The 14508-nt window shown below is 39.2% G+C and overlaps 1 protein-coding gene across 7 annotated transcripts in view; it reads right to left on the bottom strand.

Annotated features, from left to right (window-relative positions):
• The window catches only part of PTPRA (protein tyrosine phosphatase receptor type A), a 164977-nt gene that overhangs the window by 61861 nt on the left and 88608 nt on the right, over window positions 1-14508 (bottom strand). For 6 of the 7 annotated variants that reach the window (XM_087445509.1, XM_014790124.2, XM_087445513.1 and 3 more), the window contains 2 exons: window positions 4951-5029; window positions 4112-4453 (listed from right to left, as the gene is read on the bottom strand). In XM_087445509.1, coding sequence (XP_087301635.1) covers window positions 4112-4453; window positions 4951-5029 — 421 coding nt within the window. Of the gene's footprint in view, window positions 1-4111; window positions 4454-4950; window positions 5030-14508 lie in introns of those variants that run through there. The other variant, XM_087445516.1, reaches the window with a different exon arrangement.

Genomic DNA, 14508 nt, shown 5'->3' with positions numbered 1-14508 from the left:
TATATGATCTAATACCTAGAAAACATTTAGTTAAACTGATAAATTTTTTAATTAAAAGAATTAAAAATTTCTAATAATAGCTTCTGCAATGCAAAAAAGCTAGATGACCGACTGGGAAAAAAAATATTCGCAACTTCATCATAGGTAAGCAAAGGGCTCATTTCCCTAACGTTACAAATAGATCAGAAGAACCTGACATCCCACTAAGAAAAACGGGCGAAGGATATCAACAGACAGTTCTCAGAAAAAGAAATATAAATTATCCTTCCAAATATGGAAGGATTCTCAACCTCACCCAGTGAAATGCAAATTAAAGCTACACTGAGATGCTAATTTTCACCTGTCAGATTAGCATAGATCCAAAAGTTTGATAATTTACCACACTGAGGAGCGTACAGAAAAACAGGCACTCTGACACACAGCCTATAAGAATACATTTCCCAATAGAGGGAGGTCTGGCAATATCCATCAATTTACAAATGCACACTTAAAAACAGTTTATTCTACCAATATTCTCATATAGGCTAGAAATGACAAATTGAATTGTTTGTAATAGTACTCTGAAAACAACCTTAATGTACAATGATATGGGAAACTGGATAAATACATTAAGGTATATCCACACAATGAAGCAGCTCTTTACTATAATAAAGAACAAGTATGACAGGCTAACTGAAAAAAGTAATGTGCAGAAATGTACACAGTATATTTATTATTTATGTTATAAATGGAAGAAAAAAGGAATATATATGCACTTGCTTATTTTAAAAAGGAGAAAAAGAAACTCAAACATCAAAGGTCAATAGGAAACAAAAATTAAGAAGATTAAAGAATTAATTCATTAGGATATGTCCAATATCCAAATATTAGGAGTTTAAGATGAAGAGAATAGAGAAAATGGAAGAGGGAAGAAAATTTTCAAAGAAATACAAGAATATTTTCCAAAACTGAAAGACCAACACTCCAAAGATCCTATCAACATAATGAATGAAAAAGACCCACATCAAGAAAAATTTCTGTGAGATTTCAGGACACTGATGATAAAGAATTAGGAATCGGGAGCCAGCCCGGTGGTGCAGCAGTTAAATGTGCATGCACTGCTTTGGTGGCCTGGGATTTGCGGGTTCTGATCCTGGGCTTGGATCCTGGGCGCGCACTGCCGTACCACTTGTCAAGCCGTGCTGTGGTGGCATCCCATATAAAGTAGAAGATGGGCACAGATGTTAGCCCAGGGCCAATCTTCCTCAGCAAAAAAGAGGCGGATTGGCATCGGATGTTAGCGCAGGGCTGATCTTCCTCACAAAAAAAAAAAAAAAAAAAGAATTAGGAATCAGAATAGCAGTAGAACCTTCCAAGCCTGGAAATTAGGCAATGCTTTAAAAATTCTGGGGAAAAAAATATTTCCTCAAATTCTATACACAGCCCTAAGATATATTACAACAAATGATTGGGTAATCCAAGAAAGAAGACAATACAGAAGCCAGGAAGCAAAGGGAATTCCCAGAATGATAGAGAAGGGAAATCCCAGGCTGACACCTGGGCAGCAGCCCTAGTGATCAACAAGCCTAGACTTGAGTAAGACAATGGAGGGCTCAGGAGAAAGATCTCCAGGTAAAAAAGAAATAGCAGATTATCTAATAGGTCTGACTTTGTGGAAAACTGTCTTGAGAGGTTATGGAGAGCGTGGGAAGAACTGGTTAGCAACGGACAAATAAAAAACTAGACAAACAGTAATATAAGCCAATTTTTAAATCCAGAAAAAACTGTACAAGGAAAAATAATCACATTATACCTATAACTCAGCAGAGAATAATATTACATAGTCATAATAATATAAAACATTAAATACTGATTTAACAAAAAATTATGATTTAGCAACATGGGAGGATTGGCAAGAGGGTGGTGATGACTAAGATGTGTGGTTTCAGACTGTGACATCCTGATGTACCATAAAGGTTTCTCTGTGTTTTACTTATTTTGAATAAAAGTCACAGTGAAACGTAGCCTCAGTCTCCTGAGACATGGAATGAGTTAACTGTACAATAACTGCTTTCTTAGCTATGGCATAATTTGGGCCTACGGCAGATTATGGAAAACTCAGTTCCCTAACAGCAATGTGGAAAGATCACAAAAGTGAGAAATAGGCCTAACTTGCCACTTGACAGCCCTGAGATCTAAGGCAAATCATTTAAACTCTATAGTCTTAACATTAGCATCTATTAAAAGGAGATAATTATCCATGGTCATCTGACAGAATTGTTAAATGAAAGACACTACAGAAGAGAACACAGGCTGTGAAGTCAGTCAAGCCTGGGTTACAGTCTCACCCTTTCCATTTGCTAATTCAGCTTGTACAAATTAATTCTGTCTTTCCTCCCTAAGCAATGGCCATAACTGACAGCAAGAAATACATTTTACATTGTTACTCGGTATGTGTTTGTGTATAACTGAAACAAAAGTTTCACAAAATAATACATCTAACATGAAAAGAATAGAAATGGAATAGGTGCATCCATTAAAAACAAAACAAAACAAACAAATTAATTCTGTCTTTCCTCCCTAAGCAATGGCCATAACTGACAGCAAGAAATACATTTTACATTGTTACCCGGTATGTGTTTGTGTATAACTGAAACAAAAGTTTCACAAAATAATACATCTAACATGAAAAGAATAGAAATGGAATAGGTGCATCCATTAAAAAACAAAACAAAACAAACAAAACATTCATGGTGATCCACTAAACTGATTTCATGAACTGGTCATGACCTGTACTATGAAAAACATTTCCTAAATTACAGCTCCATCACTGTAAAACCCTTTCACCTGTAAGACATAAAATAGAACCTACTTCATAGAATTATTCTATAAAACTCTTAGTACAATGCCTAACACTTAAAAATATTGCTTACCACATACAGGTGGCATTGTAAATGCTTTACCCATATTAACTGGTTTAATCCTAATAGCTCCTCTATGAGGTAAGTACCATCTTACCACTCATTCTTATCTTACAGATAAAGAAACTGAGGTACAGAGGTTAAATAAACTTGCCTATGGTCACATGGCTATCGTATGGCAGAGTTGGATTCAAACTCAGGAGCATGGCTCAGAAGACAGCTCTTACCTGCAAATGCTATACAGACTTTCTAGTAGAAAATACAGGATTAAAGCAGGCAGGAGCTGTAAGGTCTAGCTAAAAGATGTCATCTGTAGTAACCAAATGAGATTCAACTCAGCAAATACTTTCTGAAAGCCCCCCATGAGCGAGATGTGATTCCACCTAGGTAGTCTCACCACCAAACAGGGAAGAAATAAGAGCCCAGGGAATGAGATCCACAGAAGAGGGAACAGTGATTTTTGCTTAGAAAAGGAATGACAGTTATATAGCTGCCAGGGAACAATTATTTCCTTTCCTCCTCACAAAAGCCCTTTGAGGGACCCCCTAATCCTCTTTTACAGATCGGGACCCTGAGGCTCAGAGGTCAGAAATTTGCCCTACCCAACCTGGTCTCAGACCCAGGTCTCTGAATCTTTCTTAGGAGCCATTTCCACTTCAACCAGTGATTGACTTAAGGTGAGAAGTGGGCTGGGCTGAGGCCCTGAACAAACTGGCACCGCAACTTAACTGCTTCCCTGAGCTCCTCTTTCTAACTCCACCCCTGCCACAGGCCTCCCACTCCACATCTAATTGTTATGGACATCCAGACTCATTCTCCCTCCCATGGTCTCCACAGAGCCCTTCCATTTCAAGGCTAATCCTATTACTCAGCTTCTGTATCCTTTCATCTTCAGTCTCTTGCATCATCAATTAGCTCCCCTCCTTCTCTTGTATTTTCAACCTTCTTCTCTACCTTTAAACACGATTAAGCCTCCCCAAGCTAACCAGGATCCCATGCGAAGCAGGATATCCTCCAGAATTTTTCTTCTTTCCTCTTAACTCTATGTTAACCAGATATTCCTGAGAATTCCCTATATTTAGGTTTCATTACTTTGCTTGGGCGATTTTACTTATTTCAAAAAATTTCATGGCTAGAAAACACAAACAAAAATAATAAAAGGGTGAATAAACTCAAAGAGCAAAGGAAAGAACAGAAACCATTTCTAGTACCTGAAGGAGGGAAAGTTTCTGGAGTGGTTGCTGCAGTGCTGGAATTCCCCACCCAAGGTTCTGTTCTGGCATCTGTGAACTGGGTATCTGGAGGCCACGTTCCATTAGGTGAAAGTGTAGTGACTGCAGAATCGGTGCTTGCTGTTCTTGTGGTCCCATTGTCAGAGTTCGAAGAATTGACAGTGGTTACATGGGTGGGTCCCAGAGTTAGATTTGGGCTGAGTGTTGGTGCCTCGGAAGGAAAAGTTACTGAAGAAGTAGGATTTGAAGTTTTGGTCTCTTCTTTAACTAATTCTGCTGTCGATGCTTTAATAGACCTTGTAACGCCTACTGAAGGTGAAACTACAAACACCAAAAAATAAGGAAACATCACACAAAGAATTGATAACTCAAAAGTTATGAGGCACAAAGCAGCAAGCCCTAATAAACTCTCAAACACTTGGAGACCAAGCAAAGACCAGATATACACACACACGCACACATTTTTATTTAATGCTGGATCCTTCCTACCACTTCCACAGGACTAAGGGAGGAAGAAACTGGATTCTTTACTTAGTTCCTCAGAATCAATATATAGGAGTCTTAAATAGCAATGATTTTCTTTTTTTACATTTCAGGAATGAATATAAACTCTTTATTTATTTAAAGTAGTATGTGGTATATAGAACAATGCTGAGCATACAACTCAGATTTCGAAAGACATTTATTTTACCATCACTTTTAAGTAATACTTTAATATTTTTTCTTTCTTTAATACCACCTAGGTCTTCAAATATGGGTCATTAAATGTGAAAGCAAAATTCTATTCCAAATACCAGACTTATCAAATGACAGTTTACCTGTGGTAGCATTGTTGGCACTGACACGTATCAGACAACTGCCAAGCAGAACAAGAATGAACCAGGAATCCATGCTGACCTGGAAAACAGAAAACCATGTTAGATAAGGTCCTATCTTATCACAACTGTGTTCAAACTACTCAGCAAAGGACTACGTTAGGCAAAATCTTCCCAGCTATTAAAATGTGCACACAGGACCAATGATATTTCGGGAGTCTGAAAGGCACATTTTTCCAGGAATCCAACTACTTAATTGAATCTTTATACAAATATAAAAAAGACTTAATAAGAACATACTTTTTAGAGCAGTGATTCTCAATCTTGGCTGCACTTTAGAATCACCCAAAGAAGTCTGAAACATCCCCATGCCAGACTGCATCTCTGGGGGTGAGAGCTAGGTAGCAGTCCTTTTAAAAGCTCTCCAGGAGATGGCTAAGTGCAGCTCCTAATTCTTCAGAATGAGAAGTATGGAGAAGGTAGGCTGACTGCATGAACATACTGTCCTTCAAAGCAGATATTATACAGCTGTTCTCAACCTTTATTCCACCTCAAACCATATCAGAGGGCTGTGGCACATTCCCATCAGTGATAGTGGTTCACCCATCCATTCAGATTTTTGTGCCCTACACTGAGCTAGGTATTAGGGAAACAACTGGGAAGCAATACACTCGTAGGTCCCATCTTCATAGGACTCACAGCCTAAAGGTAATTCAGTATGGTAATGACTCTCCAAGAGAATCAAGACATACTTCTCCAAGGGGCACATAAGAATCTCTGAGGGAGGGTGAGGGAGATACAGGTGGTTCATATACGTCCAAAGAGTTTGCCTCTGGTACAGGCAACCATGCCTAACAGGGAACTGGTTTCAGCAGGTGGCCTTCCCAAGGTGCAGCCATATAAGGTTTGACTACTTTCCCACTCTTCCAACCTGACCATAATCCAAAATTGGGAAAGCATACAATTCCCTCCATAAGGGTTAGGAAACAGATTGGAAGGCTGATTATTGTATATGCATACCTGTCTATTCTTGATAAATCAATAGGAAATGGTTTGGGGAAAAATTATGTATTTGAGGGGAGGGGGTTGGACCATCACCTCATTCCATATACCAAAATGAAATCCAGATGAGTTGAAGAATTAAATATTTAAAAACACATTTTAAAAGGGAATAAATATGTGAATAATGAATTCATGAAATAATGAATATGTGAGCTCAGGATGAGGAAAGATTTTCTAAACATAAAGCCAATGTAAGATCACAAAGGAATAAATCACAAAGGTAAAAATGGAATATCTTACAATACAAAAAAATAAAAGCTACTAAATGTAAAAGAAGTCAATCATAAACAATGTTCACAGATAGGAAGACTCAATATTGTCAAGATGTCAGTTCTTCCCAACTTAGTCTATAGATTCAATGCAATCTCAATGGAAATCCTTTTGTGGATATCAACAAACTGTTCTAAAGTTTATATATAGAGGAAAAAGACTGAGAATAGCCAACTCAATATGGAAGAACAACAACAAAGTCAGAGGACTAACACCACTAGACTTCAAGACTTACTATAAAGCAATAATAATCAAGACTGTGTGGTATTGGTGAAAGAATAGACAAACAGATCAACAGAACAGAAGAGAGAAACCAGATATACACCCACATAAATATTGATTGATCTTTGACAAAGGAGTAAAGGCAATATAATGTAGCAAAGATAGTCTTTTCAACAACAAATGGTGCTGGAACAACTGGGCACACATGCAAAGAAATAAAATAACATCTAGACACAGACTGAATACTCTTCACAAAAATTAACTCAAAATGGATCATAGACCTAAATGTAAATGCAAAACCATAAAACTCCTAGAAGATAACAAAGGCGAAAATCTAAACGACCTTAGTTATGGCAATGACTTTCAAGATAAAACACCAAAGGCATGATGCATGAAAGGAATAATCAATAAGCTGGACTTCATTAAAATTAAAAACATCTGCCCTGCAAAAGACAATGTCAAGAGAATGAGAAGACTAGGGAGAAAATGTTTGCAAAAGACACATCTGCTAAAGAACTGTTATCCAAAATAAACAAAGAACTCTTAAAACTCAACAATAAGAAAACTATCAACCCAATTAAAAAATAGTCAAAAGAAGACATACAGATAGAAATAAGCATATGAAAAGATGCTCAGCAATATATGTCATTAAGGGGGCCGGCCCTGTGGCTTAGTGGTTAAGTGCGCACGCTCTGCTACTGGCGGCCTGGGTTCGGATCCCAGGCGCGCACCGACGCACCACTTGTCCGGCCATGCTGAGGCGGGGTCCCACATACAGCAACTAGAAGGATGTGCAACTATGACATACAACTATCTACTGGGGCCTTGGGGAGAAAAAGGGGGAAAAAAAGGAGGAGGATTGGCAATAGATGTTAGCTCAGGGCCGGGCCTCCTCAGCAAAAAAAGAGGAGGATTGGCATGGATGTTAGCTCAGGGCTGATCTTCCTCACACACACACACAAAAATATACACATATGTCATTAGAGAACTGGAAATTAAAACAATGAGATATCACTACACACCTATCAGAATAGCCAAAATGCAAAACACTTGACAACACTAAATCCTGGAGAGAATGTGGAGCAAGAGGAACTCTCATTCACTGCTGGTGGGAATGCAAAATGGCACAGCCACTTTGGTAGACAGTTTGGCGGTTTCTTATAAAACTAAACATACCCTTACCATATGACCCAGCAATTGTGCTCCCTGGTATTTACCCAAGAAAGTTAAAAACTTATGTCTACACAAAAAACCTGCACACAGATGTTTATAGCAGCTTTATTCATAACTGCCAAAACTTGGAAGCACCCAAGATGTCCTTCAGTAGGTGAAGGGATAAATAAACTGTAGCGCATCCAGACAAGGGAATATTATTCAACACTAAAAGGAAATGAGCTGTCAAGCCATGAAAAAACATGGAGGAACCTTAAATGCCTATTACTAAGTGAAAGAAAGCAATCTGAAAAAGCTACATAGTGTATAATTCCAGCTCTATGACATTCTTGAAAACGCAAGACTATGAAGATAGTAAAAAGATTAGTGATGAGGGAGGGAATGAATAGGTGGAGCACAGACGATTTTAATGGCAGTGAAACTATTCTGTATGCTAATACAATGGTGGATACACATCATTATACATTTGTCCAAATCTATAGAATATACAAATTGTGGTGGTGGGCAGCGGGCGGCCAGAGAGTATTGGGAACTCCAAACTTTCTGCTCAATTTTGCTGTGAACCTTTGCTCTAAAAACAAGTCTATTTTTTTATTTTTTATTTATTTTTTTATTTTTTTTAAAGATTTTATTTATTTAATTTTTTCCCCCCAAAGCCCCAGTAGATAGTTGTATGTCATAGCTGCACATCCTTCTAGTTGCTGTATGTGGGACTCGGCCTCAGGATGGACGGAGAAGTGGTGCCTCGATGCGCACCCGGGATCCGAACCCGGGCCACCAGCATTGCAGCGCGCGCACTTAACCACCAAGCCACAGGGCCGGCCCAAGTCTATTTTTTTAAAAAAGGAAATGAACTGGGAAAATTGTCACAAGTAAGACAAAGGATTAAAACAAGAACTCACATCAATATGGAAAACATTAAGACTCTAATTTTGAAAAATCTGAAGAACCTAAACAGATAACTTATAGAAGAGAAAAATAAGCAGCTAAGAAAATACACAAAAGTGTTGACCATCCCCACTAATTAAAGGAATATAATGATGAGATAACATTTTTACTTTCCAAATCAGAAAAAATCAATCATATGAAACATTCAATGCTGGCAAGAGTCATATTGAAAAGGACTCAACTACTGGTGGGAATGTCAATTAGCCTATAATAACAAACTCCTTTCCAGAAAGGTTATCCAAGAATCTTAAGGACGTGAAGGCCTGGGGACTGCTGTCTGGACAGGGGCTGGCATGTCAGCTCTGACGCACGCCTTTCGTTTGTGTTGGAGGCCGCCTCTTCAGAGGCCACTGTGCACAGGTGGCTGGAGGCAGTGGAGTCCATCATGCCAGTGGCGGTGTGCATATCCAGCCCCGGTACAGGCAGTTCCCCCAGCTGACCAGATCCTAAGTGATGCAGGCCAAGTTCTTCAGCGCAATCATGTGGTTCTGGATTCTCTGGTGCTTTTTTTTTTTTTTTTTTGTGAGGAGATCAGTCCTGTGCTAACATCTGCCAATCCTCCTTTTTTTTGCTGAGGAAGACTGGCCCTGGGCTAACATCCGTGCCCATCTTCCTCCACTTTATACTGGACGCCGCCACAGCATGGCCTGACAAGTGGTGCGTTGGTGCGTGCCCAGGATCCGAACTGGCAAACCCCGGGCCACCGCAGTGGAGCGCGCACACTTAACCGCTTGTGCCACCGGGCCGGCCCCATCTCTGGTGCTTTTGACGTGACTCAGATGCTGTGTTGGGTCACTTTTCATATCCAGATCCTTCCCAGTGGACGGATGAAGAACTAGGCATCCTTCCTGATGATGAAGACTGAAAGTGTAGACTCAGCTCTTTACAAGAGCCAGGTGAGAATTTCAAGAAATTATGGACTTCATATTGTACATTCAAGTTGTAAATTAAAGTGTTTTGGTTAAAAATGAAAATAAAAAAAAGCAACCCAAGTGTCCCTCGACTGATGATTGGATAAAGATGTGGTGTATATATACTATGGAATACTACTCAGCCATAAAAAAAAGACAAAATTGTCCCATTTGCAACAACATGGATGGACCTGGAGGGTATTATGTTAAGTGAAATAAGCCAGAAAGAGAAAGACAAACACGGCATGATTTCACTTATATGTGGAAGATGAACCAACACACGGGCAGATAGAACTGTTTGGTGGTTACCAGGGGCTAGGGGGGTGGGGGATGGGCACAAGGGGGTGGAGGGATGCAATTATATGGTGACTGATAAACAATAATGTACAACAAAAATTTCACATAAAAAAATTAAAAAACTAAAAATAAAAATGAAAAAAAATTAATATTATTTTCTGATGCATTTCCATGGTTCTATTCTTATGTAAATGTAAAAACAATCCAAATCCCCAACAACAGTGAAAACAGGAAAAAGTTGAAATAATTATGTTGTTATTCAAGATGATTTATTGTTACTATTTAAAATGCTATATTCAAAGAATTTAAGAAAATGGAATAAGCCCTTCATTTTTTAAGCTAAAAAAAAAAAGCAAGATCAAAACTGAATATAAAATATGGTCTCAACTAAATTTATATATGCATAAGAATGTATATGCTTGAAAGTAAGACTGGAAGGGAAAATCTGTAAACATTTTGGCATATAGCACTTTACGATTTTTATTTTCTTCTTTACATTGTACTTTATTGCCAAAATTTTCAAATAAAGAGCATGATCTTTTTATAAGTAAAAGTAAGTTAAAAAGAAAATAGATTTCAAAACAGAGCATGAATATAAGAAGCAAAACTAAAAGACGGAAAGTACAGAAGAAAGATGTGCCTCAAATGAAAGCATGCAAGGGAAAGAACAAATGCATAGGGGGTGGCAAGTTGGAGAGGATTTGCATGTGTATACTAGTGAGAGACACGTCAGAATTTAAGAAGATCCAAGTCACTAACAGGTATATTCATAGACCACAACCAGGAAAACCATACTGAAGGCCTCACTCTTCCCAGAGGATATAAAGACCCTCAGGCCAATTCCCATAACTTCCCGACCCCCTGACTAAACTGCAACCACACCTATGCTCACTTCCCCTCTCCAGTCTCCAAGTCTTCTACTCCAAACATCCCAGAGCTGCACGTCAGGAAGTAGAGTTGAGGTTTCCTCACTCAAGGATGCCATATGCAAACCATTCTTCCTGGAGCCTGCTCTAACAGTCCCTGTTCTTAAGGGCTTTTTTGCCTACTAATTTCCTGGCACTCCTTGTCACTCGACATTGGAATGTGGTTGCCAGTTTTCTTCCCATCCCCAAGTCCTGATATTCTCCTGGAAGACTGTTCAACATCCTCACAGGCACCACAGTTCACATCTGGGCCAGCCTCTGAGCTCCTTGACTTCCTCAACTCCAAGGATCTTATACCTCTACTCCACTGGAGCACCCATGACAATGGCTGCACTCTAGATTCTGTTATCACCAGGAAAAGCCCTCATACTGAATCTTACCTTCCCTCTCTCCAACCACACTCCCTACCCTTGCAGTTCTCTCTCTATTTTGTCTACTACATCTGTTCTCTGACCTCATCCAGGCTTTTGGTCCCTGGAACTCCTCTCTAATTTTCTTTCCAGTAACTCTGTCCTGTCTTTATTTCCTTCTCTACCTAACGAAGGAAACTTTATGTCAGTTCAGTGACTCCCTTGCTGATATCCTAAACTCCTTTGCTAACTGTTCTTCTATCAAACGTACATGAGAAAAAAACAAAACACCCAATCCTGAACTAATCTGTCAGCCGACACTTGGATTGCCAAATGCTGCATAAGAAAATCAAACAACTCATAAGGTTGATATCACTATTTCTGCCTCAATGGAACTCTGAACACTTTCTGCAATCCTTCTATATTTCCCTACTCAGCTCTCTCTCCAATTCTCCATAGCAGTGATTTCAAAGAACCTCCTCTCCTCTCCAAACATCTCCTCCCACCCTTGGCTGTTGGTCTTGCCTTCACTTCAGAGAAAACAGAAGTGGTTAGAATGGGACATCCTTAACTCTCAGTCACCATATCTGTAAATTTCCTCCTTCTCTGCAATTCCTCCCAAGAACCTCAGTCCCTTAGGAACTTTGCCCTGTAGATCCTCTAATAACCATCTCCTAGCTTTAACTCCTCCCTCTCATACCAGCATTTACACCCAAGAATTTTCCAAAGAAAAGAAGAACTCCTCTGAATCTACATCAATCCTCCAGCTAGCATTCTCTCTACTCCACTTTGCAGCCAAATTTCTAGAAAGAGCTGTCTCCATGGCAATTGGGCTTCTTTTTCCACCATTTTACTAAAACAACTACCTCTATAATTTTAAAGAATGAGCTCTTTAAAAATATTTCCAACTCGGGGGCTGGCCTGGTGGGGTAGCGGTTAACTTCGAGCGTTCCGCTTTGGAGGCCCGGGGTTTACTGGTTCGGATACTGGGCGCGGACTTACTGGCCGCTCATTGGACCATGCTGGGATGGCATCTCATGTAGAGGAGATGCAGTTCTACAACTGTGGTACACAACTGTGTGCTGGGGCTTTGGGGAAAAAAAAGAAAAAACAGGAAGACTGGCAACAGATGTTAGCACAGGGCCAATCTCCCTCAAAAAAAAAATTCCAATTCATTTACAGAGGTCTAATTTCCCTAATATATAAAAGAATCCGGAGCAGGTTAATAAAAAGAGGACCAACAATCCAAAAGAAAAACTGGCAAACGATATGAAACAGACAATTTACAGAAAACCTCTTAAATATATTAAACATATATTCTCTTAAATATATGAAAAGATGCTCCACCTCACTCATGGTCAGAGAAAGCAAAATTAAAGCTACGCTGCAATATCATTTTTCACCTATCAGATAAGCGAATATAAAAAAATTTAACAACACCGCATTGGCAAGGGTTTGAGTAAATAGGTACTCTCCTACAATCTGTAAATATTTATCAGAATTAAAAAAGCACAAACCCTTTGACACCATTCTACTTGAGAACTTCATAGATATATCCATGCTTTTTTTGTGTGTGTGAGGAAGATCAGCCCTGAGCTAACAACTATACTAATCCTCCTCTTTTTGCTGAGGAAGACCAGCTCTCAGCTAACATCTATTGCCAATCCTGCTCCTTTTTTTTCCCCCAAAGCCCCAGTAGATAGTTGTATGTCATAGTTGCACATCCTTCTAGTTGCTGTATGTGGGACGCAGCCTCAGCATGGCCGGAGAAGCGGTGCATTGGTGCGCGCCCGGGATCCAAACCCCGGGCCGCCAGTACCGGAGCGTGCGCACTTAACCGCTAAGCCATGGGGCCAGCCCTATATCCATACTTTTAAAGTGACCTAGGTACCAGGTAACTCAATGCAGCACTGATTGCAATAAAAAAAAGATTGGAGGGGCTGGCCCCAGGGCATAGCGGTTAAATTCGCCCACTCAGCTTAGGCGGCCAAGGGTTCACAGGTTCCCATCCTGGGTGCGGACCTATGCACCGCTTATCGAGCCATGCTGTGGTGGTGTGCCATATAGAAAACAGAGAAAGATTGGCAACGGATGTTAGCTCATGGCCAATCTCCCTCACCAAAAAAAAAAAAAGGTTGGAAATAAATGTTTATCAATGGGAGAAGATACCATGATTAAATAAATTATGGCATATTCATAAAATGGAATACTATGCAACTGTTAAACAGAGTGAGGAGGCTGTTTGGAGATCATTTACTTTTAGTCCACAAGACACCTTTTGATTGTGAACCATTTTAAAAATAACTTTTACAAAAAATTAAATTAAAATTCACAGGATGAAAAGCCCACTGGTAGGTATTTCTTTCTTCACCTCTACTCCCCTTTTCCCTCCCCCTCACCTCACTCACACACTCACACTCACACACACACACACACACACACGCGCGACCTCTTTGTTGTTAAATCCCTCAACCGACCTCTGTCACGTCTGATTTATTGACACCCCATTTTCTCCCAAATTCATCTCCTCCTCCTATCTTTCTCTGAATTGAGGATTTTAAAAGCTGGTTCTACGATGAAGGTCTAGCCTTGATACGGATGAATAGTTAAGTGGTTTGAATCTGAAGGAAATATGCACTATCAAATGTCAGAAGGAGACCAGTCCTGCCAGCTGTGGTCTGCATCATGTCGGAAATCCTGTGCACACATTCTAATAGTGGGAATTTCTGCCTCGTCACAAAATGATTTTTAGCATGAGCCACTATTTGTGACACTTTTATTTTAAAAATAAGTTTGTCTGACAGCTTCTTATAAAACTAAATATACACCTACCATATGATCCAGTAATTCCATTCCTATATATTTTAAAAACATATGTCCACAAAAAGACTAGTACAAGAATGTTCATAATAACAAAAAACTGAAAACAACCCAGGTAACCATCAATAAGAGAATATAATTATTTTTTCACAATGCAATATTACTCAGCAATAAAAAGGAAAGAATTACTGACACACAACATGGATGAATCTAAAAAACATCATGCTGAGTGAAAAAAGCTGTACACAAAAGAGTATATAACAAAAATGTCATAAAAACTGAAATAAAAAGAGTATATAACATATGATTCCATATATATGAAGTTCTAGAACAAGCAAGACTAATCCATAGTGGAAAAAAATCAGAATAATGGTTGCCTGGGAAAGAGATGGAGGATTTACTGGAAAGGAACATAAGGGTACTTCCTGGATAATAGTAATATTCTGTATCTTGACAGGGAATTGGGTTGCATGATTGATGTATGCGTTTTTCAGAACTCACTGAATGATTACTTAAGATTTGCACATTTCACCATACATAAATTTTACCTCTAAAAAAGATGCCACCCATAAAGAAACATTG

The sequence above is a fragment of the Ceratotherium simum genome, chromosome 21, assembly GCF_057802395.1.
Source record: "Ceratotherium simum simum isolate JZ-2026a chromosome 21, ASM5780239v1, whole genome shotgun sequence".
Lineage (NCBI taxonomy): Eukaryota > Metazoa > Chordata > Mammalia > Perissodactyla > Rhinocerotidae > Ceratotherium > Ceratotherium simum.
This window is presented reverse-complemented; position numbering and strand designations above follow the sequence as displayed.